The sequence below is a fragment of the Melanostigma gelatinosum genome, assembly GCF_949748355.1.
Source record: "Melanostigma gelatinosum genome assembly, chromosome: 3".
Taxonomy (NCBI): domain Eukaryota; kingdom Metazoa; phylum Chordata; class Actinopteri; order Perciformes; family Zoarcidae; genus Melanostigma; species Melanostigma gelatinosum.
In genome coordinates this window covers 28,631,076-28,657,470 of record NC_136636.1, presented here as the reverse complement: position 1 = coordinate 28,657,470, position 26,395 = coordinate 28,631,076, and the positions used below count along the sequence as shown (strand labels likewise).

The 26,395-nt window shown below is 45.3% G+C and overlaps 1 protein-coding gene across 1 annotated transcript in view; it reads left to right on the top strand.

The window, feature by feature from the left end:
- The window catches only part of plekha6 (pleckstrin homology domain containing, family A member 6), a gene marked incomplete at its 5' end in the record, with an annotated part of 116,503 nt that overhangs the window by 39,017 nt on the left and 51,091 nt on the right, over positions 1-26,395 (top strand). Inside the window, one exon of the mRNA XM_079296858.1 lies at positions 19,845-19,945. Coding sequence (XP_079152984.1) covers positions 19,845-19,945 — 101 coding nt within the window. The remainder of the gene's footprint in view (positions 1-19,844; positions 19,946-26,395) is intronic.

Genomic DNA, 26,395 nt, shown 5'->3' with positions numbered 1-26,395 from the left:
AAATTCAAATGATCCCTCCAACAGTCCTGCAAGGGTAAAGAGTTGGTACCCCAGGGAGAATTTCATCCACCCCTGGCGCCCTGCTGCCAAAGAACTTTTAGACTATCTCAGCAACCTCTGCCAGGGATATGGATATGTCTTCCCCAAGTCTTCAAACTCTGCTTCCTACATGGCGAGAGTGTTTGTCATGTTCAGAAGTATGTCCATGCTCTTTGCACTACTTAACAATATCCCCAGACCAGGTACACAGTTGTCCTCCCCTACTGAACACGGTCTGTGCTAAGCCTTGATTTCCGTTTCTGAGTTGTCATAACTTTTTTTGAGGCCAACCGAAAGTCCTTCTCCATAGCCTCGCAAACTCATACTAGACCTGTGTTTTTGGCCACTAGGCAACAGAACACAGGGGTCTCCAGAACAGTGTGCTGCTTCTGGAGACCCATGGGCCAACCAAGTCCGAAAGGCCTCTTTTTTTAGCCTAGAAGGCCTCCTTCACCACTAGTGTCCAGCAGCAGGTTCTTAGTTTGACGCCACTACTGTGAGGATTTCTGTCTAACCCTGGTGTGTTTCCCTCGGTTTTCCCCGATCACCTCTCCTCATGTGCGCTGTCATTCCCCTGTTTGTTTGTTATTTTTTTGCCACGTGCTTGTGTTTGTTTTGTGTCCGTCAGTGTCCTCCTCCGAGTTCCGCCCACTGCCGCGCCTCTCTCCGTAGGCACAGCTGTGCCTCATCTTCTGTGATCATCTCCAGCCGACATAAATACTCCCGTCATTCTCGTCCCAGCTGTCAGTCTGTCCGTTTACCTACCTGGTATTCCGACCCGTGAGTTTGTCCATTTTTCACTCTGTGAAGTTCCGGTTCTAACTACCCGTTTGTTTTCGACTTACCTGACGTCCAGTGTCGAGCCTCGGGTTTCACCTGTGCGAAGAAGCCTTCCAGTTTGTTCCTCGGAGATCAGCTGAGAAGTCTTGGCGATCCTGTGTCGAGCCTCGGGTGTCACACGCGCCGCCGTCTTGACGTGACTGTTTCCTGCCGGCTTCGTCTGCCGCTCCGAGGGACAGCGTGCTCTCTCTCGGATTCGGAGGAGAGAGAGAAAGGACATTAGGCTCCTATTGGTGCATGGCCGCCTCAGGAATTGGACTTAGTTTGTTTCCTGTTTTTCCCTGACTGAAAGAATTAAAGAATCCTGGTTTGAGAAAGAACTCTGCTGTCCTATATCTGCATTTGGGTCTGTGTACACACCACTTCATAACAACTACAGGCACTGACAACCTTCCAATCACAACTCCTTTCAGCCGCCTCCACAATGGAGGCTTTGAACATAGCCCTCTCAGATTCCTTGTCCCCAGCCTCACCGGCTTTGTACAGGCTGTATAAAGAAGTCCTCTAGAGGTGGCAATTGAAGAATTTGCAGACAGGTGCCTCAGCCAGATATTCTTTGTTTATTCTCACTACAGATTTGTTTCCTACGTCTGTCTCCCCTCTTCTGATCTAACCAACCACCAGTTAGTGATCAGTTAAAAAGCTCTGCTCCTCTCTTCCTCTGAGAATCCAAGACATAAGACTTCTCCCTGGCTCCTAACCAGACTGTACAGCACTGCCTTTTCGGTTGCTGATACAAGATTTTAGACACTTATTTCTACCCCACCTATCTGAGTAAATCAATATTGTGGACTGTATTACAGCAGCACTGGTCATTCTTGACAGTGGGGGAAAGAGGGAGTCACTGTTTTATGCTGCGCTCAGGTTTCCCCTAGGCTGGGCCTAACACTGAATCCCTTTCCAGAATGCAATGAAAAAAATTAAAAAAATTAAGATTTGGCAACATCTGATAAAACTTAAATGATAAAATTCTGACAAAATCAGAATGAGTTAATATGACAATAATAACGTTAATTTCATGGCAAGGTCACTAATGGGTCGACAGATTGATAAATATGACAGTTGTGATTGTGTTTCCAATGCTGCGCTTATATTAGCAGCTGAAAAACACATTTAACCACATGGTAAATACTTAAGTAATTAGCAATATATAGTTTATAGACGCAAAGTGTCAGGTTGATATTTTCACAATCGTATATATCATGTATATTCAGTATATCATCAGGGTTGTGCAGAGTAACAGTTATCTTGGTTTTGTACAAGTGAGATTAAAAGCACCATGGAAGTGAGTTAGGGCTGCATGTTTATAGGAGAGACAATATAAATATCTCTAATCTCATACATGTAGACGATAAAAAGTCATTAATTTTCAGCATCCCTACAACAAAAATGTTAATCTTTTAATATTTCCCTGAGAACGATAGTTTAACTTAGTTTCAGGACAGTCACTTAACGTTATGAAAGGTTAAAATAGGGATAATTTATTTTGATATCAAATTCAACACCTTCATCACAGTAAAATATTGTAAAACAACCTGTCGCCTGTGAAATGCTTATCCCTGCTGCTTGGTTTTGGCATTTTGTTAGTTATGACATCCAAAAGCAGCACATAAGTCACATTTTCTTCTTTTTGAATGGGTCAGAACCTGCTGCAAGATGGCGGCAGCAGAGACGCACCTTACAAGCCAGAGCGCAGCATCTACTGTAGAGGTTATGAGACGTTAGCATACTGTTTGCCTGCCCTTCCCAGTTAATACAGGAATTATTTTTAATGTACCATGCCTGCTACCGTTAGCAAACAAAATGAGACTATCAGTAGGCCTATATCATCAATGTTGAGTTGAACATTACTTAAACCAAAAGATATTTTGAAAACATCAACAACAGTTGCATCAACAACAGAACGGGCACTAAAGACACAAAGCTAAATAATTGACTGTTGTGGAAGCGTGTAAATGAGACGAACAGACAGGAGTATGGAGTCTCTGAGATTTACTTCCAAACAAAATCAACCGGCATACAGGTACAGGTGCGCTCCTATGTACCCTCTCAGGCTCCGCCCCTTACCACCCAACCAGTGTCCATTCTGAGGTGAGATGCCGCCATCTAGTGTTCACCACACAGGCCCCCCCAGAACCTTCAGAATTGACAGTATGTGCAAAACATTACATTATCCCCGTACAAACCCCCCAAACAACATTACACCCAGTATCAATAGTCTCTCTCAGGAGATCTGACCCTGCGGCCATAACGGCTATATTTCACAGTCACAGGCAACTCGGCAGGGGCAGGGGTTGGGGCAGGAGGGCGTCCCCGTCGTCGACGGGGACCAGTAGGGGTCCCGACGGACGGGGGGCCTGGGACAGGGGCAGACTTAGGTGGCCGGCCGCGACGTGGGGCTTGAGCCAGTTCCACAGGCTCGTCTGGAACCACATGGGCAGGCTTAAGACGGTCGACCGAAATCAGCTCCTTTTTCCCCCCCCTGTCCACGACAAAACTCTTCGGGCCCGCCTCAAGGACACGGAAAGGCCCGTCGTAGGGAGCCTGCAGTGGAGAACGGTGAGCCTCATGACGGATAAACACATAGCTGGCAGCCATCAGGTCCTTTGGGATGTAGGACTGCGGAAGGCAGTGATGTGTAGGAACCGGGGCCAAAGCACTCGCTGCATCCCGGAAGGTGGACTGGTGAGCTGCAATGGACCAAGGAGTAGAGGAACTCGGGAGGAACTCCCCAGGGACCCTCAGAGGTTGACCGAAAACCAGCTCTGCCGAAGAGGCCTGCAGGTCTTCTTTGGGGGCGGAACGCAGGCCCAACATCACCCATGGCAGACGGTCGATCCAATTGCTGTCTGTGAGAGTGGCCCGGAGAGCAGCCTTCATGGAGCGATGGAAACGTTCACACATTCCGTTGGCCTTCGGGTTATATGCCGTGGTGCGGTGGAGTTTCACACCCAGTCTCTCTGCCACTGCATTCCACAGCTCAGAGGTGAACTGAGAACCCCGGTCAGAAGTCAGGTCTAATGGGGTGCCAAAGCGGGTCACCCAAGCAGAGATGAACGCCCGAGCCACTTCTGCAGCCATTGTGGATGACAGAGGAACAACCTCCGGCCACCTGGTGGTCCTGTCCACCATAGTGAGGAGGTGAGTGAAACCCTGAGATGGGGGAAGTGGGCCCACCAGGTCCACGTGGACATGGTCAAACCGCCTCTCCGGAATGAGAAACGGCTCCAGGGGGGCCTTAGTGTGACGGTGTATCTTGGCCCGCTGACACGCCACACAGGAGGCTGCCCATTGCCTAATGTCCCTTCTTAGGCCTGGCCAGACGAACTTGGCCCCCACCAGCTTCACCGACGCCCTCACCCCCGGGTGTGAAAGGCCATGCAGGGTGTCGAACACCCATCGTCGCCAGTCAGTCGGAACCATGGGGCGAGGCCGGCCAGTGGAAACGTCGCAGAGGAGCATGGCGCCGCTGTCCTGAAACGCCACATCCTCCAGTCGCAGTCCCGTCACAGCTGTCCTGAAAGCCTGAAGGTCCATGTCCGTGAGCTGGTCAGCGGCCATGGCTGCATAATCAATGCCCAGGTGCACAGGGCTGACATGTGCCCGGGAGAGGCAGTCCGCCACCTGGTTGTATTTACCAGCCACGTGTTGAATGTCCGTAGTGTACTCCGATATGGCGGAAAGTTGGCGCTGTTGACGCCCCGACCACGGCTCTGTGATCTTGGCCATGGCAAAAGTCAGGGGCTTGTGATCAACGAACACTGTGAACCCCCGGCCCTCCAGCAGGAACCTGAAATGACGTATGGCGAGGAAGAGGGCCAGGAGCTCCCTGTCAAACGTGCTATACTTCCTCTCGTTGTCCCGCAACTTCTTGCTGAAAAAGGCCAGGGGCTGCCAGGCGCCAGCCACCCACTGCTCACACACCGCCCCGACTGCGTAATCGGAGGCATCCGTTGTGAGAGCTATAGGAGCAGCCGGCGATGGGTGTGCCAGCATGGCAGCGTTGGCCAGAGCCACCTTGGAGTTCTCGAATGCCAGGACCCGCTCCGGGGACCAGTCCACGTCCTCGCTGTCTTTCTTCCCCTTTAACGCCTCGTACAGGGGACTCATCAGGTGAGCCGCATGGGGTAGAAAACTATTGTAAAAGTTAACCATTCCTAGATACTCCTGAAGAGGCTTAGCGGTGAGGGGGCGGGGGAAAACAACAATAGCCTCCACTTTGGCGGGTAGAGGAACAGCCCCCTGAGGGGAGACACGATGTCCCAGGAAATCCATTGCCGGCAGGCCAAACTGACATTTGGCCGGGTTCACAATTAATCCATGCTCGTTGAGCCGCTCGAATAATTGCTGGAGATGTCTCCGATGCTCCTCTGCCGATGTGCTGGCTACGAGGATGTCATCCAGATAAACGAACAAAAACGACATACCCCGCAGAACGGAATCCATAAGCCGCTGAAAAGTCTGTGCTGCCCCTTTAAGGCCAAATGGCATCCGCAGGAATTCAAACAGCCCAAACGGGGTGATAACGGCGGTCTTGGGAATATCGAGTGGGTGGACCGGCACCTGGTGGTAGCCACGCACCAAATCTATTTTAGAATAGATAGTGGCTCCCGCCAGGTGGACAGAAAAATCCTGGATGTGTGGAACCGGGTACCGGTCAGGCGTGGTAATATTATTTAAGCGCCGGAAATCACCACACGGGCGCCACTTACCGTCCGCCTTGGGGACCATGTGGAGAGGAGATGCCCAGGGACTATTAGAACGGCGTACAATGCCAAGCCGCTCCATTGTGGAGAACTCCTCCTTGGCTATTGCCAGTTTAACAGCGTCCAGGCGGCGTGCTCGTGCAAAAACTGGCGGCCCAACAGTTGTGATGTAGTGTTCCACACCATGCTTGGCGACAGCGGCAGAGAAGGCGGGGACAGTCAGGGCAGGGAAATCAGAGAGGAGACGCTGGTACGCATCCCCGGTGGCAAGCATATTGGCCAGGGCAGGCGGCCCTGGACCCCCCAGTGTGCACGGATATGTGTCAAAGGACACAGAGTCAATCAGCCGACGATTCGCAACGTCCACTAACAGTCTGTGGGCACACAGAAAATCCGCGCCCAGTATCGGCACCGACACTGAAGCAATAATAAATTCCCACTCAAACTGATGTCCATTGAAACACACCTTGACATACCTGGTGCAAAATGTACGAATGGAAGTCCCATTAGCCGCATCCAGCGGTGGTCCATGTGCATTTCCCAAAGCGTCCACGGCCGATGCAGGTAGGATGCTCCTCTGTGCCCCCGAATCCACCAGCAGACGCCGACCAGAAGACGTGTCCTCAATAAACAGCAGCTCATTGATGACGCCAGCGCTCATAGCCGCTAACGAGCGCCGGCTCTGGCGTTTCCCTGGTTGCCATAACAACATGGTGGAATACAGCGCTTTGCTTTGGAGCCAAAACGGCGATGATAATAACACAGCCCGCTGTCCTCTCTGCGCCTGATCCCTGCGCTCGGACGACCGGCCCGACACAGCAGCAACAGTTTGCTCGGGGTCTGACACCGCAGCCACATATTGACGAGAGGCCAGCAGTATCCTGTCTGCCTCCTCTGCCAGCCCACGGTAATCCTTGGTGCGCACAAACGGCGAGGTGGCCAACGCTGTGCGCACCGGCGTCGGGAGCTGCCGTAGGAACAGTTGGACAAAAAGAAAGGCGGTGTCACCTGAACCGAGCAGTGCCAAGATATTCTCCATTAGTTCAGTAGGTTTGCTGTCCCCCAATCCGTTGAGTGACAGCAGGCGATCTGCGCGCTCCTCGTCAGATAGCTGAAACAAGCGCAACAGCTGTGTTTTGAGAGCATTGTATTTCCCCAATGCAGGTGGATCTCTCAGCAATCCCATCATCCGGCGAGTAGTGGAGGAATCCAACGCCGCCACCACATGATAGTATTTAGTATCATCCACCCTGATCCCGCGGAGGTGAAACTGCGCCTCAATATGTTGGAACCACGGGGCTGGGTCATGCTGCCAAAACTCGGGCAACTTGACTGTCGCTGCATACACGGCAGGAGCGACAGCAGCTGCGTTACCCTCACTATCTGACATTGTTCAGATCACGTCAGGGTCACCACTGTGGAAGCGTGTAAATGAGACGAACAGACAGGAGTATGGAGTCTCTGAGATTTACTTCCAAACAAAATCAACCGGCATACAGGTACAGGTGCGCTCCTATGTACCCTCTCAGGCTCCGCCCCTTACCACCCAACCAGTGTCCATTCTGAGGTGAGATGCCTCCATCTAGTGTTCACCACACTGTCAGTAATTAAAGGCTCATTAGCACTTTAACACTGTTTCTGGCAATAAAGCACTACCAACCAAAGTTAGATGTTTTTAAACGAATGACTGCTTACAGTCAACATTAACCAGCTAAGTTAACTAGTTAGCTGCAATTAGCATGCTAACTTGTTAGCCAACTTCCCAATTAAAATAAATGTCAGTGTAATGACTATAGCAAATATCCATTTTATATCTTAAAGCCACTACGGGGCGAGCAGGAGAACCATCTTCCAGAACCGGGTCCAGCTTGTAAACGGTGCTATCCTTTTTCACTTCATGTTTGCCAGATGTTAACACCGCCAATTCCTCGTGGAACCTTTCCTGCTGAGTGAAGCGAAGGATGGATTTTTTCTGCTCCTGAAAGATTGTCTGGAGTTAAACTCCGTCCCCTTAACACAGCTTTAATTTGGTGCATTTCCTGTTCCAGTTTGTTGCCAATCATGTCTGTATCCACATGACTCATTTGTTTCCTTTTCTGACTCTATAGTGGCCATCATGAAGCTTGACTGAATGTTTCATGATTTCCATGAATTTCACATCATCTCTTGACATCTCCATTTCGTCTTCTGATGCTCTTTCATTAAAATCATGATTGTACTGACTATTCAGCAATTCCTCCAGGTTTTATATGGAAATCCTGTTAACAGTAGCAGCGGGGTAGCCACTCTCACACCGCTCATCACTGCATCCTTGAACGGGACCATTAATAACCCACCCTAATAGGGTTCTAATGGCATAAGGTCCGTTTCCCTGGCTGTTGATTACTTCCCAAGGCTCAAGCATTTTGGAGGTGTTGGTACCTATCAACAACTCCACGTCAGCTTGAATGCTAGGAACCCTAACACCATTCAAGTATGGCCACTTTGCCAACTCCTCTTTTTTGATGAGGTTATCAGTGCTTACAGGCATCGTCTTCTGGGTATAGACCTCTGGTAAATCATAAAATCTTTTCCCGGTGAGACTTGAAATCTCCAAATCAGTCAACATGTAGCTGGAAACTGTTGCTCCTGAGCCCATGGATCTTACGTGGATTTGGGTTTTCATTCCATTCAGATTAAGCCTCCTCATCAGGTTTTCAGAACAAAATGTTGGCAGTAGCCTGGATCTAGGAAAGTATACGTTTGTATGACTTTGTCTCCGTTATTGGATTTAACCTGTATTGGTAGGATGGATAGAATCCTATCACTGTTATTGGCCCTGTATGACTACAATTGTGTAGAGAGACACGTGCACTACTCAATGATGGTTCTTTTGGCCTTTTTGAGTCTGTGTTGACTACTTTCTCTCTTTGGCGGATGTGAAGAACACTGGGATGGTTTAGACTGCACACCTTGCAAGTCAAGCGCTTATCGCAATCCTTGCTCCTATGCCCAATGCCAAGGCAGCCAAAACAGATTCCATTTTCCTTAAGAAAGTTAATCTTGTCCCTATGTGTCTTCTCTTCCAATCGTGGACACATCTCCAGTGTGTGACCTTGAGAGCAACACAAACAAAAGCTGGTGTTGTTTTGAGATGAACTACTTTGTCCTTTTTCGTGATTTAACCTTCTTGATTCCTCAATGGCCGGGGTTTCAACGGTAACAGAGATTGCAAAACTGTTCCCTTTGAATCTTTGCTTCCATTCTGCTTTGATCTTGTTCACATTTTTGTTTACTGTATGAAGTTGTGTATTCTGAATGTCTCCAAAGATTGGGTCAGACACTATTTTGACTTCACGCTCGATGAATATGACAATGTCAATGAACTTTGCCCTGCGATTGAGGTTTTGTAGTAGCTCTCATGCAGAGATTGTCCATTTTTCTCTTAGCTTGTATGGAAGCTTCAGAATTACTGCTCTCATATTTGCTGGCATATCCAATTCTTTCATGTACTGTATGTCCTCCATTGCATTACAACACTCACGCAAAAAGAGGGCATAGGCTTGGAGAGATTTGACATCCTCAGGCTTCGTTACAGGCCAGCAGAGGGCTTTCTCCATATATGCAGCAGTAACTTTGTGTTCATTCCCAAAGTGTTCCTGCAGCAGATCCTTAGCTGTAGCATAGCTTCTGTCTGGAGCCATATGCTGACAACTACGTACTAGCTCTTTTGGTTGACATTGTGTGTACTTATCTAAAAAATACAGACAGTCTCATCTGTTGCTTGCTTTACTCTCCACACAATGTTCAAAGGCTCTGATAAATGTTCTGTACTGCAGAGGATCCCCATCAAAAAATGGAATTTCTTAGGTGGTAGTAAATGAGAGGCCTGTTAGATAAGCAATGTTGTTATTTCATTTTGCCTTTGCAGTAGGTTGCAGAGAGCTGATGTTTCATCCATTCCATTTGATTGTGTGTTTGAGAAAGCTTGGTGACCAGAGGCCTTAAATACCGCTAATTTAGCAGCAACGGCTGTCATTTCTGTGTCAACCTCCAGTCTTTCCTTTTTCTTTCTCAGCAACTCTGATTGCTCCTCCAGCTTGTGCTTCTCCTTCAAGTGCTGCTTGCTCTGCCTCCATCTGAATCCGTACAGATGGAGAAGATTTGCTGGTTCTTGAACTGGTGTGACTTTTTCTGCTCAATTTCTCAATAGAAACATTTGTTTCCACATTGGAAATGCTGTCACTGGGTTTAACTAATTGTGGTTGGGAGAAAGTAACATCAGCAATAGGCCTGAAGATCCACCAAGGGAGGAAAACGCATGCCCTTGCTTGTTTGAGAGAGCAGAGACATCGGCCTCGCATTGACCAGTACTTCTTACGAAGCAACCAGTCGAATGAAGCACAGCGACGGGACACAAACCAAAGTTTGCAGAGCATCAGCACCCCTGTCACTGAGGTGGGAAATACAAGCACAGAAATGTTGGTGGAGTGGCCCACCCAACCACAGAGACCTCCAATGGAGAAAAAGATCAAAGGGCACAAACCTGGTGTAAAGTGGCCCATGGCTGTTGAAAAGAGAGTGGGAAACCATCAACAATGATCTATCCAAAATGTTGGAGCAGCAAGTGGGCACTACAACTAGAAAGCTAGAAAAGATGGGCGACATTATCTATAACTATGGAGAGGAGCGCTTTGGGGTTAACAAAATGAGAAGCAGGAAAACAGTACCAGCACCAGCCAAGTCCAGGAGACAGCAAGAAATGGACAGGCTAGTCAGAGAAAGGAGACAGATGAAAAAGCTATGGAACAAAGCCTCTGACACAGAGAGAGAAGGCCTTGAACAACTCCAAGCGGACATCAAGAGCCGACTGGCAACTTTGCGAAGAGCAGAGGACTTGAGGAAACTCTGAAGAAAGAGGGAAAAAACAAGAACACTGTTCTACAAAGATCCTTTCAAGTTCATCAAAGACCTCTTTGCAAAGTCCGACTGTGATGGGGGGCGAACGGGAGAACTTGTTCGGACGCGTGCTCCACAAACATTTCACTGTCCAATGCGCTGTCTTTCTTTCGATCCGTTGATCCATTTATTCCGTTTGCACATTAACACCATAACAGAATACAGGATACTTGACAGGATAATATAACACCTTGATCTAAGTTTCATCTTACTTAGATTAACATTTTTGCAGTGTAGGCTCTAGCCAGCAATGGCTAATGGTCAGCAGTCACCTGAATAGGAAAGGTTTGAGCTAAGAATACGTGGCTAGTGTACTGGAATGACAGGCATGCCGTTTTATAGATTTCGCCAAGCAGTAAGTCTCCATTTCCTGTCCCTTTTAATGATTCATACATCACTCATAAGACATTGAATGGATTTAACCAAAAGAGGTCAGCAGTGATCTGAGTATTAGCAATGCGATGGATCTGACAATTACAGAAGCACTGAAAATGTAGCAGATAGCCGATGACACAATTATGAGAATACAAGAATATGAACCACTTGTAAAAATAGAATGGATATGGCGCTACTTACCAGATATGACAATATAACACCACTTACCCGATATGATTGATATGACACCACATATCAGAAGACAATTAATATGGGCAAGTAGTAGAATATGATGAAATGAAACAATTGCAGAATACACGAGTAGTTATTAGCAAAATACAATGGTTTTAAGTAAATGGCAAATGGCAATAGAATACCTGGATGTAAAGAATTAGCTGAATACATGAATATTAGTTAGGGGTGTAACGTTTCACAAAACTCACGGTTCGGTACGATACAGTGGAGCCACGGTTCGGTACGTTTCGGTACAGTAGAAAACTATAAATGCCAGAGAAATGTACTTGATTTTAAAATATATTTATTCATTACAACTAACATCATAAAGTTATTCTTTGACTTTGAACAATGATGGAACTATACCTGAGTGACCCATCTTCTGGGGTGTCTTCTTAGCAACACATCAGCATAACAAACAAAAACTGCTACTTAATGTTATGTAGTATTGTTACATACATCTTGTATTGTTCTTGGACTACCTAGTTAAATAAAGGTTTTAAAAAAATCGATTTATTTAAAAAAAAAAATTTTATTCAAACGTTTTCGGTTCGTCATGCGTAACGAACCGTGAGCCTCGTACCGAACGGTTCAATACGAATACGCGTACCGTTACACCCCTAATATTAGTGATTAGCTGAATTATATATTAATCGAGTTATCTTTGACTGGAAATAATGGATAAGAGGAAACAGTGAGCAGCAAAACAGCCGTTAAGTCAACACGCCACCACCAGTTATATGCATGTTTCAAGAATGTGGGCAGGCATAATTACGGAAGAATTTAGATGCTTAACGATGCAATAATAGTGGATTATGATAGCAGGCAACAAAATGAAAATAATAGCAGTCGCAAAAACTCCAACATCAGTTAAATCATGACTTACGAGGGAGGCACACTTGAAAGAAGTATGGGCAGAGCCTGAACAATCAATATATCTATACTTATTGTATAGAGCAGGTCAAGACGGAACTCTATACGGACCTTACATGAGAATCCCTCATGATGCTGCTGCTGCAATAAATTAAATTCATTTTAACTAATCACCCAGTGCTGCAACATATGTGATTCCACTAACAGATGCCCAATGCTGCTGCTGCAATGTATGTAATTCCACTAAGGATACCCAATACTGCTGCTGCAATGTAGTGATTCCGCTAACAGATGCCCAATGCTGCTGCTGCAATGTATGTGATTCCACTAACACAGCGGTTCCCAAACTTTTTAGGCCGTGCACCCCCTTCTACATCCCGACCGGGTTCACGCACCCCCAATCCCCCACACCTTAAAAAAGAAGAAGCAACAGAGCCTATTTATAGCCGCATAGAAATCGGACCAATGAGAGAACAGTTTGCTCATGCGTGGCGAGCAAACTGCAAAAAAAAGAAGAGCAATAAGGATGGCGAGGACACACACACAGGCTCAGAGGCAGATTATCACATTTAATTTACAATTAACCATACATAGAATGAGACTGCAGTCGTGTTTGGCTGTTTTTCCAATTTCTATATAAAAAAATGTAAGGGGCTTTTGACTTGCACTGGCATGCTTGGTGTTCAGGTGGCGACGTAAATAAGAGGGCTTCAGACTGTTAGCCAGAACCTCACTGCACACCACGCACTGTGGCTTTGGGGAATCTGCGTTGGCAATCCAAGTGAAGCCCAGACACAGATCATTTTCATCATATTTCCTCTTTTTTTTCCCAGTCTGATGCTCACTCTCGTTTCCTCTTTTTTTACCTTGACTCCGCGATGGGCCGATGTGCTCCCGATTTGTCTGTGCTATCCCTTCCTCCTTTTCGGTCTCCTCCGTCTCATCTTCCTCTGACTCCCGTTCGATTTCTTCTCCCGGTCTCTCCCCAATGCACCTCTCCGTTCCTCTCGCCTCCGATTCCTTTCTCTCTCTCTCTCTCTCTCTCTGTCCCTCTCCTCTGATAGCTTCAGATGTCCCACCTGACAGTTTCCCCGATTTTCAGCCAGCTTATCATATTTGCATGAATGTTGCTGAATGAATGAAGTTAGCTGAAGTTAGCTGCACAAGCTAGGCTAGCTAGTGTACGTAAAAGACAGTCTGGCGGCAGGAGCAGAAGTGCATTTATTTATTAAATTGTACGTCTTTAATTTTAAATTGAAATCTTACAAGGGGAATTTGTATAGTGCATGTAACCGAGCGTCTTGGGTTTGTGTATAAGGGCACTTATACAGTAATAACTGGAGTCGGGAGATTAGACATCTTGTATCAGCCCACGGCTACTCTCTTTATTATTGTTTTCTCCTTTGGCCAGAGGCGGGGGTTGCGCCTTCGCTACGGCAACCCTCAAGGGACATATCATCGTCAACACCAGAACGACAAACATGAGACAGTCTGTTACATTCATGTTTTTATTTTGTGAAAATTATATTTAATATTAATTATTACACCATTAGACCACCATTACATTTTTCCTCTCGCGCACCCCCTGGAGCAGTGATTCTTAACCATAGGGCCGCGGCCCATGATAGGGCCGCGGCCCATGATAGGGGCGAGGCCCATGATTGGGCCGCGAGCGCCACCTAGAGGGCCGCGAAAAACTTTCAGTTTTGCACCTGTGGGCCGCGAGGGCCGTGGGACCGCATAGGTTATCAATTGAAGACACCAGAGATATTACTGTTATCCATGAGACGCTCAGTTACGATATAACTTCCCACCACCTGGTGGTCAGTTGTTTAACAAGCCGCAATAAGCAGAAGAAGACACTCAGCTAGCCGCTAGCCTGTAGCGAAAGTTATGGATAAGTTATTAAAAAGAAAAAATGAAGACGACAGTCGTGCCATACCCCCCAAAAGTCTAAATGTGTGTGCAAGTACAACCCTGACTTTCTTAAGTACGGCTTTGTGAACGGAGGCAACGAGGCAGAGCCGAGGGCTCAGTGTGTGGAATGTGGGCTAATGCTATCAAACGAAGCACTGGAGCCTTCAAAAATAAAGCGACACCAAGCGACGAAACATCCAACGCTCGTGGGAAAGTCTGTTGGGCTTCTTGTTGTGTATGCAGGTTTCCATACACATGATAATAAATGTCTTTGTGATCATCACATTGTATCATCTCATTTATTGAACAAGGGTTTTGCCTGTTCAACACCGGCATCCTCGATCCCCTCCCCTTCCGTTCCTATGGCTTGTTTGCGCAAATACGTCACAAAACATGTCCGTGTTTGGTATCCCAGCATGCCCAAAATCCTCATCTTTGCAAAGAAATCATCGATTTTCTTTCATTTCTTATGGTTTCTCCACAAAAGGAGCCCACACACACACTGTCCAAAGTCGCCATAACCGCTGCAAGTCGTATCTTGCAGCATTTTGACGGAAAAAGACACATTACAGACCCGACAACGTGCTAGCGGATGTTACCATGGAGCTACTACCTTCAGAAAACACGAGTACTTATAGTACAAACCTTATCCTCCTCTTCCATAAGCCGTCAACCAACGTTTGCGTAACTGAGCTATTCTCATTCTCGTTCGTGCACTCGGTCGCAGCCATTAACCACAGCAAGTCCGCTACTCACACACCATGTCTTCGACCATATATACATTGCTTTTGCAATTTGCAAAGGCTAATAATAAAAGGAAAATAATATAACATCAAAATATAAAGGGAGAAACACCTTTAGTGTGTCAGAATATCATGTGGTTACCATGTGTCCATTTGGGTCTCCAAATGTCCTTTTAGAGCTCCGCCTGGATCTCTTCATGGAAGAAACACTGTAGAATGGTCATACTTTGTCCAATCTTCTTCAAATTTGAGGCAGTTGTTCACTGATAGTGTAGTTACAGCCCTATACTGTCCTTTACCTGTACAGATACAGCCACCGGCAGTTATTTATACTGAAAGATACTTTTTTATTTTATGCGGACACAAATTTTAAATTTGTACTGACTCCAAAGGCCCACTGCTCTGTTTCTGTATGACCTACAGGTTGTCTGACACTTTTGATGCATATAGTCAGAGTGGGCCCCGGGACACTTTGTACTTGAAAAGTTGGGCCCCGAGGTCAAAAAGGTTAAGAACCCCTGCCCTAGAGGCAGCTCGCGCACCCCCAGGGGTGCGCGCACCACACTTTGGGAATCCCTGCACGAACAGATACCCAATACTGCTGCTGCAATGTGTGTGATTCCGCTGACAGATGCCCAATGCTGCTGCTGCAATGTATCTGATTCCGCTAACAGATCCCCAATACTGCTGCTGCAATGTATGTGATTCCACTAACAGATCCCCAATGCTGCTGCTGCAATGTATCTGATTCCGCTAACAGATACCCAATGCTGCTGCTGCAATGTATGTGATTCCGCTAACAGATACCCAATGCTGCTGCTGCAATGTATCTGATTCCGCTAACAGATCCCCAATGCTGCTGCTGCAATGTATGTGATTCCGCTAACAGATACCCAATGCTGCTGCTGCAATGTATGTGATTCCGCTAACAGATACCCAATGCTGCTGCTGCAATGTATGTGATTCCGCTAACAGATCCCCAATACTGCTGCTGCAATGTATGGGATTCCGCTAACAGATACATTGCAGCAGCAGCATTGGGTATGTGATTCCGCTAACAGATGCCCAATGCTGCTGCAACAAATGTGATTCCACTAAAGGATGTTCAATACTGCTGCTGCAATGTATGTGATTCCACTAACACAGCGGTTCCCAAACGTTTTAGGCCACGCACCCCCTTCTACATCCCGACTGGGTTCATGCACCCCCAACCCCCCCTCCCCCCACCTTAAAAAAAAACTAAAACGACAGAGCCGCATACAAATCGGACTAATGACAGCACAGTTTGCTCGCGCGTGTTAGTATGAAGGGATTGAAAATCACAAATGGCGTACAACAACAGCGCAATGTGGCGTGATCAGCTGCAGCCAATGATGGCCATGATGGCATGACGTCACGAATAATACGTGGGATGAATTTAGTTTGAAAAAAATTGTGTGTTGCCAAATTGTCTGTAGAAAATGTTTTGACAGCTGACAAAAATGGCCGACATTGCTAGTGTGAACCGGGCTATACTGCGTGTGTCTTACTGCGGTCAAGTGAGCCGTCAGCCGCTGATACTCGGTCAAGTGAGCTGCCGCTTGAAAATGTATGTGGGTAATTCGCGGCATTCGCGCCTGAAAGGGGGCGGGGCTTATATCCGTGCCTTATCTCCCTAAAAACAGTACCGTTTCCTTCATCCACCATTGAACTAACCACTAGTTCTGCTTTATACTTGTTGTGTCTTGGTTCATAATATTATCTGTAGTCGCACAACTGCGTCTGAATGACGGCCGCTTCCAGCGTCATTCGCGCTGCCCGACGGAAATTCGCGTCATTCGCAACCATTCCCGTCTGTGCATTGACTTTACATGTAAACTACCTCGCAGTGTGTGTCTGCCGAGGGGTTCGGCAGACACACACTGCGATCAAGTGAGCCGCCGCTTTAAAAATGAATGACCATCTATTCCTTAAGGTGCGTTCACACCGAGCGCCCCGTTCGGTGTGAACGCAGCATAAGTTTTAGCTTTCTCCGTGCTTTTCGATCGAACCCAGGTTAAGAACCACTGGACTAGAGTATGGCAAAGATATGTTGATGAGAAACCTATTTGTAATATATCAAACACAAACATAATCAGGGAAAAAATACGTTTGTGGTCAAACATAATTGAGAATGCATTTTAGTTTTGGGGGAACGTAATTTTTAGGAGACAGGACTGCACCATGAGACCACCATTACATTTTTCCTCTCGCGCCCCCCCTTTGGGCTGCACTTTGGGAATCCCTGCACTAACAGATACCCAATGCTGCTGCTGCAACGTATGTAATTCCACTAACATATCCCCTGTGCTGCTGCATTGAATGCGATACCACATGACAAAATAAAGTTACCAGCATGTGAGGTCACGAGGACTATGATGCAATGACTGGGGTTATGATAGGTCGAAATGCAATAACCTTTATTTAACTAAGAAGACATCCTCTCTTCTACGGTGAGACCCAGAAGTTGTCCTGTCCTAATACTGTTGACAACAGTACATTAGACCAGGGATTCCCAAAGTGTGGTGCATTGAGAAATTCTGACGAATGATTTACTCATGAATGTGAGCTGTTTGTGTTTCCGTTGCTTGCCCCAGACATGAAAGCTTCCGGGGAGGCAACTCACACGATGCAGATTATATCAAATCTGGAGTAGAGGGAGGCTAGAGTCTGAGAAGCACTGACTGTGATATCCTTCAAAAGCCCACAGATCGACACGAGCCGTAAGAATACACCGGTACGCCATGGAAGAGTTGTCAGTATGCCAACTGAGCATACTTATTGTAGTTTGTGATGAGGTCAGTAATGACCAGTGCACTTTGCTTGAATGTGGCCGGCATGATCCTTCTTACAGACTTCATGAGCTGCGCTGCTATGGATAACTTCTGAGCATGTCATGAATTATCGTGCCTTTTGGCATTAGTACTCCCTTTGCTTGATTGAATCTAGAGCTTCATTTGTGGTGGATGAATAGGTCAAACAGGACTGTAGGAGCCGCATTTAAGGAAAAACCCAACTTTAGGAGTTTTTGCCAGTACAAGGACTTCCGCCCAGGATCAGGGCCTGTGTCCCGTGTGAAAACAGAAGTAAACGTGGCATTTTTTATTTATTCATTCATTCATTTATTTGTTGGTTTATTTTTTACCTGGTTGACTATAAGACCCTAACCCAACCAATGCCATGTCATTGTTGTGTTCCTTTGGAGTGAGCTTGCATGAGAAAAGGATACAGGTATGAAGCTTCTGGTCAGAAGGCTATGGCAGTGGCTGTTCCATTGAAAAATGGAGCCTGTGCACCAGTCAATATGTGGATTATGAATGTTAGAGATTTGTGGTGATTACACAACATGCCCCAATGTTCTGTCTCAGAATATCAGAGTGGTCAATCGAGAGCGCATGTGTTTATGGGTTGGGGAAGGGAGTCCTGCTGAATGGGTGCCGGGTGGTAGGTTAGACATTTCTGTAGTTCCAACATGGGCATGGCGCAAGGGGTGAAATTGCCTTTTGGAGAGTGACTGGTGAGCCTCTCCTTTTACTCGAAAGGTTTGCTACTCTGGTCGCAAATTGCAGCAGTTCCCCTGCAGACGGCGCTGTTGTTCTGCTGTGGTGAGCCTGGTGCTGGCAAGTTGCTTCGGCTCTACCGGTTTAGGTACATTCGAAAAACCAACGAGTAAAAACAAAACTATGATGGGTCCTTTGGCCTGGTTGTCAGGGCTCTCTCTCATCCGCTAGGTCTGAAATTAAAAGAGAGTTAGTATCACGGAAACCAGGCAGAATGAGAGAGATTGAGAGATCAAGAAGGACTCATGACAAAAATACTTCAAATAATAAATGTCATACATTATCTTTATCTTCAGTCCATACAGCAATAACAAATGCTTCACAGTAGCAGTTATAGTTGTTGACTTTTTATCAATAAACACAAAAAAGGGTGTTAAAAACATGTATTAATTGTTTACATACAGCTTTTAATGGCTTAATGCAGCTGTTAAACTCAAGTGTTACTGTCATGTCTTAATACTGTGAGTACCTCAAATGACATTCCAATCTCCTCCATTGTATTGGGTTGGTGGCAGATATATCAAAGCTGGACCAATAAAACCAAACGCATCTGCATGGATAGATACTCACTCTTAGTAAGTAAGAAAAATATGATTTATATAATTTCCCCTGTGAAAATACTCCTAATGTGTAAATCATTGTCACTTTGTATCATCATCACAGGGGATACTGAATGCATGTTCATAGTTTCAGTCTATAAATACAGACATCAATAACTCATTCAAATGTGAGTGGTAGACATGAACAGGAGAGAGGCAGAAGTGTCTCTATTTACCTGCTGTCCCTTTAAGCGTGTGTGTGCGTGTGCCATTGGCGCAGACGAGCAGCAGGTACAGTTGGCTGGGGGATTCCTGCAACACTGAGTCACATGGGCTGATCATTATCTCGCGCAAACACACAACACACACACACTCTCTCTCTCATACACACGCACACACACACACACACATTCACACAGAGCCGGGATCAGGGTATTGTATGATTGCACAAGCACTTCCCCCTCCCCCAGACCTCTCTGTCTCTCTCCCTCTCTCTCTCTCTCTCTCTCTCTCTCTCTCTCTCTCTCTCTCTCTGTGACACACCCACACATAAACACTCACACTCAGTAGCGAGAGTGTCGTTGCAGAGCTACATTTGGAAAATAAGAGGTAGGAGGTCACAGAGAGAGGAGTGTATTCCTTTTCCAACTGCTGAAATTTGTATGCCTCCTTCCATTATTTAGTCAGCACCGGTGCTCTCCTTCTACAGACCTTCTATTTATCACCGCTGTATCCTGGTGTGTGTGTGTGTGTGTGTGTGTGTGAGCCATTACCGCTGCTTATCACAGGGACCCTCGGACCATAATGGATATCTATTCTAGGAGGCTGTCACCGTGGGAGCAGAGAGTGTGCTGGGAGGAGAGCAGCTTGGAATCCACTCTCATGTTTGGGCTCTGAACACTCCTCTGTGTTGCTGTCTTTTATCCTGCAGGTTGAATGAACTCGCTCTGGCTGTAATTGTTATTTCTCTCATACAGTAGTTGTAGCCATGCCCTGGATCATGGATTCTGTTTCTCTGATTCTTTCGAGGAGGTTTTCACACATTCATTTTTCTCCTCACAGATGAGAAGGAGGACACGGTGCTAGGAAGTTTGCCATTGCTTAGTTTCCGGATCAAAGGAGTGGAGCCTTCGGATAACATCACCCGCAAGTTTGCCTTTAAGGTCAGTAACATCCTGGCGCAGAGACACAGGGTACTGGGAGGTCTATGTGTTATTGCATTCCATGCTGGGGTGCTGGGGAACATAATGAGTGCATATGACTTTCAATGCTCATACGTTAGTGGAAAACAATGGGTTCTATGTAGGAACACATTGGGTCATTTAAGAGTGTAAGAGATGTTCCAAAACAGTGGTTTTGAAAAGCTGTTGGCTGTAGGTTTTCCTGAGTACAAGTCCTTAAAGAACCATTGCTGCAACCATTGAAAACTGCTCTTTGTGAAATGTTAATACTCATTGCAAAAGCAGGATTTACTGATTATGAACTTGTTCCTTGATTCCATCGCTGTGGCTTAGTTAAGGGTGTTGGTTTGGTTTTGGTTGATTGATAGAAGCTGACTGGCTTCATGCCTGAGTCACATGATGTTATTTATGACATTTGAAGAGCCTCATGGGAACTAGAGTCTCTCAGTCCCATCAGAGTGAAGGACTGATGCTTTCATGTTCAGTTGGGGAGGTTAAATGTGGACGTCCATTAGTCTGGTTTTAATGTTTGATCAGATTCTCATTCCCTTATTTTTTATCAGATATTGCTTTTTGTTGATGTTGCGTATATAAAGTTGGTAATTGTCTTAATTTCCCACAAATAATGCACCAGAACCATCCCCTTGCATTTAATTGGAAACCCTGTAAGGTTCATCATATTGGTTATTGGGGGCGGCCGTGGCTCACTGGGTAGAGAGGGTCATCCGGCAACCGCAAGGTCGGCGGTTCGATCCTTGGCTGCTAGGTGTCCTGTGCCGAAGTGTCCCTGAGCAAGACACTGAACCCCTAATTGCTCCCCGGGCGCTTCTCAGCTGCCCACTGCTCCCAATAAGCTAGGGATGGGTTAAATGCAGAGGACAAATTTCGTATATATGTGAAAATGTATATGACAATAAACTTAAAACTTATTGGTGTGGATCGAACATTCAGTCTCTCTTTGCCTATTTTTGAGCTCTAACGAAGTTGATTTGTTTGGAAGAAGTGGACAACAAGCTGCTTGAGCAAACAGTCATCATCAACAGTTTGACTGATGCAGGTTTTTATCATGCCTTCCATTGACAACCAATTTAGTAGCATCATATCCGTGATGTCCAAGATGGACAGCACCGACAAGACCATGTCCCAGTATAAAAAACATCCTTGTAGTTAAAGGCACAGTGGGTCTTCTCTGCAAGGTTTATGTTTGGTGGGAGGCGAAAACATATTCATTGTATAATTGCTCTTCCTAACAAACGGATCAAGGCTGTGTTTCCTCAGATCCTCAGGAATCACATCCGCAGCTCTGACAGTTGGGGACAAACAGCAACAGCATCCCACCTAACAGAGCTGTTAGTCAGAGCTGAGTAAAGATGAGACGATGAGGATGTAATGTAGGTTAGCTGGATCTGAAACTGTTGAGTAAAGCTTTATATAAGTTGGAAAGTTAGACCCTTCAGCATCAGCATGTAACACACACACACAGTGACAGCTCTCTGTCTCCATCTCTCTCTTTTATCTCCTCCTCTCCCTGTTCCTCTTCTCTTCCTGCACTCACTGTTTGTCATTATCAGTTTTATTCACTTTTCAGAACATTTAGTCCTTTCTGTTGTTCTCTTTCTTTGCATGCCCAGTACAAGCTCTGGTGCAAAGTCCAGGGCATGTACCCACTGTGTGTACACACACACGCACACACACACACACACACACACATACACACACACACACACACACACACACACACACACACACACACACCTACACACCTACACACACACACACACACACACACACCTTGAGTGGAGATAGACTTAGCAAATATACTCTTAGGCAGCTTGCCAAGGATTAAGGTGCTAATGTCCTGACTGGACTCTCTGTTTCCTTTCCAATCTTACTGTAGAGTTAATATTGAAAAACTTCAATGTCTAATATTAAAATGAGTAATCATGGTATTGCAAATACAGCACAGTTAAAAGACTAAATTTATCTTCAAGAGTAACGCCATAAATATATTGGAAACAAATAAATATAGAGATAGGAAAGTAAACATCAAAGATTATGACAAGGCCTTTGAATCAAAGCTCTTCTTCTGAAGTGGTTTTGAAGGCTGAGTGATAGAGACAGCGTGGTCACAGTCAAATCCTCTGGATGTTATTTCGGGAGACTGGGCTGGGTAGGTGGACAGAGCCCTGCTTCCTGTCTCAATGCTAAGCTAAGGTCACCACATCCTGACTCTGGCTCTCCAGCCCCACTATGCATAATTTGAATAGTTTTGAAAAGTGTCTTTAACTAGATGTTGTTTACGTGACATAGCATACCCAACTTGTTTTGACACATCCGCTCTGTAATGAATCTATTGTGAAACTCTGGCCGACATTGAGGTGTTCATCAGACAGCCTGTTCTGTTGCCCATCACTGACTGCGACATTTTTGTACATATTTTCAGTTGCTGTGGAACTTGGCCCTCTTCAGATCCCACTGGTCTGAGCAGTGCAACAGAGCTGTTTGTTTAGCTGTTGACTCTGACTTTGACTGCGAGGACACCATCAGCTTGCCACGCTGTGGTGACCTGCTTGATCTTATTGGTCAATTTGAATTGGTTATGTGATCTTTGGATTGGTCATTGCTCTGTATTTATACTATGCTTCTCTAACAGGAGATTGGTATATTGTTATCGCCTTTACTCGTTCTTCTGCTCTCTTGTTGCTGCTCTTTTGTCGGCTGTTTGTTAATTGGTGGATTATCATGCTGCCATCAGTTCTCTCTCTCTATGAGGGTCTGTCTACGTTACTGTGAATTCGAATTTGGGAATTTCAGATTGTGTTTAAAAGTGATTAATGAGTGTGTGTCACTCTAAGAGACCCACATCCACCTGTTTTTCTTTTCTTTGGAGTGTGTGTGTGTGTGGGGGGGGTGTCTTTAGGATCATCTGAAAAGCTGGGAACCTGAAGATCGATTTGAGATGCACTTAACTTAAGTAGTGTGTGTCAAGTTGTTCAAGTCATGGATCAGAAATGAAATTGAATAATAAATGATAAAATATAATAATTATTGCAACAACAAAATAAAATAAATTGTGAAAGTAAAAAGGGGCTTAGAACAGTGTGATGGAAGTCTATGATGCCTTCCCCATGCTCCATCATGTCTCCTAATGTGCACCTTTGGTGCAAACTTCTACCATTTTGTTTACCACTTGAGAATTCATAAAAATGATCAAATATACCTAGAAAATACCACATTAAGACACCAAGATCTTGAAGAACACCATAGAAAAGGTGACCTGCGATTTCAAAAACTTTCCACATTTTCAGATTTCTGTCAGATTTGTGTTTTTCGTCGGTTGGATGGTGAGAACTTCTGTGGAAACTGCTCAGAAATACCCTGATTGTCAATATACCGAAAACAAACCCTGAATGCCCTGGGTCTGTAGTTCGTGGTTGGAATGTTTCATGACAGTGATCATCCGACACACATTACACAGTAACGTCAAGTTTTGAAAAATAGTCTCACTACAAAGAATAGGACACAAAAGTAAACTGCACATTATCTTTTTTCACATGAAATTCATGTTTTTGCTGGGCTCATGAAAAAGTGAGACTTGAAACAGGGTCACATACCAGACACAAGAGTCTGTGATAGTGGAATGTACTCGAGCCCAGTTTGATAGAGATCAACAACAGATCTGTTTGAAGACTCTGAAAAGTTAGGATTTGCCAATCCAGAGCCCTGCCGGACATTGCGTTGCAATGTCTCAAAAGTGTAGCTCTTTTCTAAACAGTACACCATAATGTAGTGCACCTCTTTCATCTGTATGGAGTCAACACATCAGGTGTGTGTGCTGCAGTAGTGAGCTGTTACAGATTTGAGTTAAGACTAGGCCACCATCAGAGGCAGTTGGTGTCAGCTTAGCAAGGAGAGGAGGACCACACGTGAAGGAATCATAGCAGCTGACAATTCATACTGAACGTATGTACAGAAGAGACTTCACAGTGACGGCTGGTTGAAACGTGTATGCTGGCCTTGTCTCCTTCAGGGTGTCATAGAGGTGGGGCTCCGACTCTCTGTGGTCCTGTCCCAGCATGCCTCCTTCAAAGCTGTCTGGTGATTCTTGTCCAACCACTTCTGTTTATGACCCTGCTGCTATCTGTCTAAATCTACAGTATGAACTTGACTTTTTATGAGATGGCTTATTGGAGATACATTTTTTACACAGATGTAACTCAATTTGCAACATCATTCAACAAAGGAGTTGTTACAGCTTGGGCAAGCAGCTCTCTGGGTTTTGGCTGTCGTCGTCTTCTGGCCGAAATAAAAACAACTTTTCCAAATAGAAAACGTCATATTTGATCCAAGCTTCTCTTTTTGTCAGTTCACGTATGATTTGGTTTTTTACCAATCGCAATGTACTACTACAATGTTTGTTCTCTAATTTGAAGGTGTCATGTTTGTTTCTAGAAACAGCCATGTGTGCTTAATGATGAACACAGTATATTACAACCCGTGTCATAGCTATCATTCCTTTCAGTAATAACAAGGACCCCATTCACAAATATCTCCGAAAGCTTTTCCTTAAATTCGTTTTTGAGGAAGGTCCTCAGCAAAGTTAAAAAATGCAGAATAGTTCATACTTGTGCTCTGTAATGACTTCCATTGTCCTTGCTGGCTCCAAGCTGCAAAGCATCATGAGGACAGCTCTTGGTAGCCTAAAGTATCCCAAGGGTCACACTCTGCAAATAGATCCACATGGTCCTGGAAGACATGCTCCGTCCTCAGGGTCCATTCTGCAAGCCTAGGCTGCAAAAATAGGCTTATAAATAACATGATCAATCACTAAAATACTGGATGACATGGTTTTCCAATTAGCATGACTGATGAGTTTCTTACTAATAAGGAAGTTAGGTGATTAGCCTACCAGAGCTAGTCAGTGATTCAAACCTGTTCAGAGCACATTTGTTGTACATGTATTTATTTGTTTATTTTTTCAGTTTGAAACTGTTGAAAATTAGATTATTGTCTGAAAAAATGACTTTTGGTCTGAGTGAAGAGAGGAGTAATTTGATCACAAAACGTATTATAACTAATCCTTTATTATGAATTCTGTTTGAATGGAGTTAAAGTGAAGTCCCAGTCGATCCTCTGGGATCCAGACACCTTTGTCTAAACTGGAATGGTTTTGTTTTTAAGTGTTGGAATGGAACTCGTTGGTTTCATTTGGCTAAACTTCTATCCATCAACATAAGTCTGCAGCCACACTAGTGGCTGAGCTAATGCTAACATGCTGATGTTTAGCAGGTAATATTTACTATGTTCACCATTTTATCTGAGTGTGTTAGCAGGTTCATATTTTCTAATGCTAATCAGACCTTAATACAAACTCGAAGGCTGAGGGGAATGTCATTTCTGGAGGTATCTGGTCATAAACCAAAGTATTGAACAGATAGAAATTCTGACCTCATGATGATGCTGGATTTAAAGTCAGAGGATCACCGAAGTGGTTGCAAGTCACACTTAGGATGTGTGCACCAGATTTCATTAGCATGGCTGAGAACAACTTCATACTAAACAACTCTGTTGTTACAGAAAGGTGCAGAAAGGTCTGAAAATAAATTCACAATCAGATTATCGTTCATCCCGATCACTCTGACTGGATCTGTATCTTTGAGGATAAGTGTCTCCGACAAGAATCCAGACCTGCCTTTAATCTTGTTTTATTAAATAACATCAAGCTCATCCAGGGTCAGAGAGCTGTCCGAACCTGTTGTACCTGCAGCTTTACTACCTGACTCTGTAGAGGTGTGGCCGTAGTCAAGAGACATTCAGTAAGAAGAGTCTTCTCTGTGTGTGTGTGTGTGTGTGTGTGTGTGTGTGTGTGTGTGTGTGTGTGTGTGTGTGTTTGACTGTGGCACAACAGCCAGAGTCATAGGGTTACACCTATGGGTGTGTATGTGTGGTGTGCATGTGCTGTGGAGCTTAGCCTCACCCTTCCTGAAAGCAAACAGTTCAACAGAACTATCAGATTGCTGTGAAAAGACAAGTGTTGATTCCTTTGGGGCTGTTGTGCTACTTTCTCTCTCTTCCTGTGTTCATGACTGAAGCAACATTCCGAAGTGTCCACTGCTAGTCGATCCTCTGAACACAGGACTGGGGAATACTCCAGGTGCAAGGACACCGGAGTAAATGGAGTGCCCCCCCAATCAGTAAACGCAATATGAAACTCATAAATATATGACAACTCTATGTCTTAACCGAATAGTTGGAAGCTCGAAGAATAATTTATAACGTTCAATTTCAAATTCTAAATCAACATTGAATGCTGTGTAGTTCCTTTATCTTTGCATGTCTGTTCATTGTGTTTAAAGCTGGTATTTCTGCACAGTGGCAGGTCAAGATCAGGCGACACTAATATTAGCATTGTAGTATTTTTTTGAATTAAAC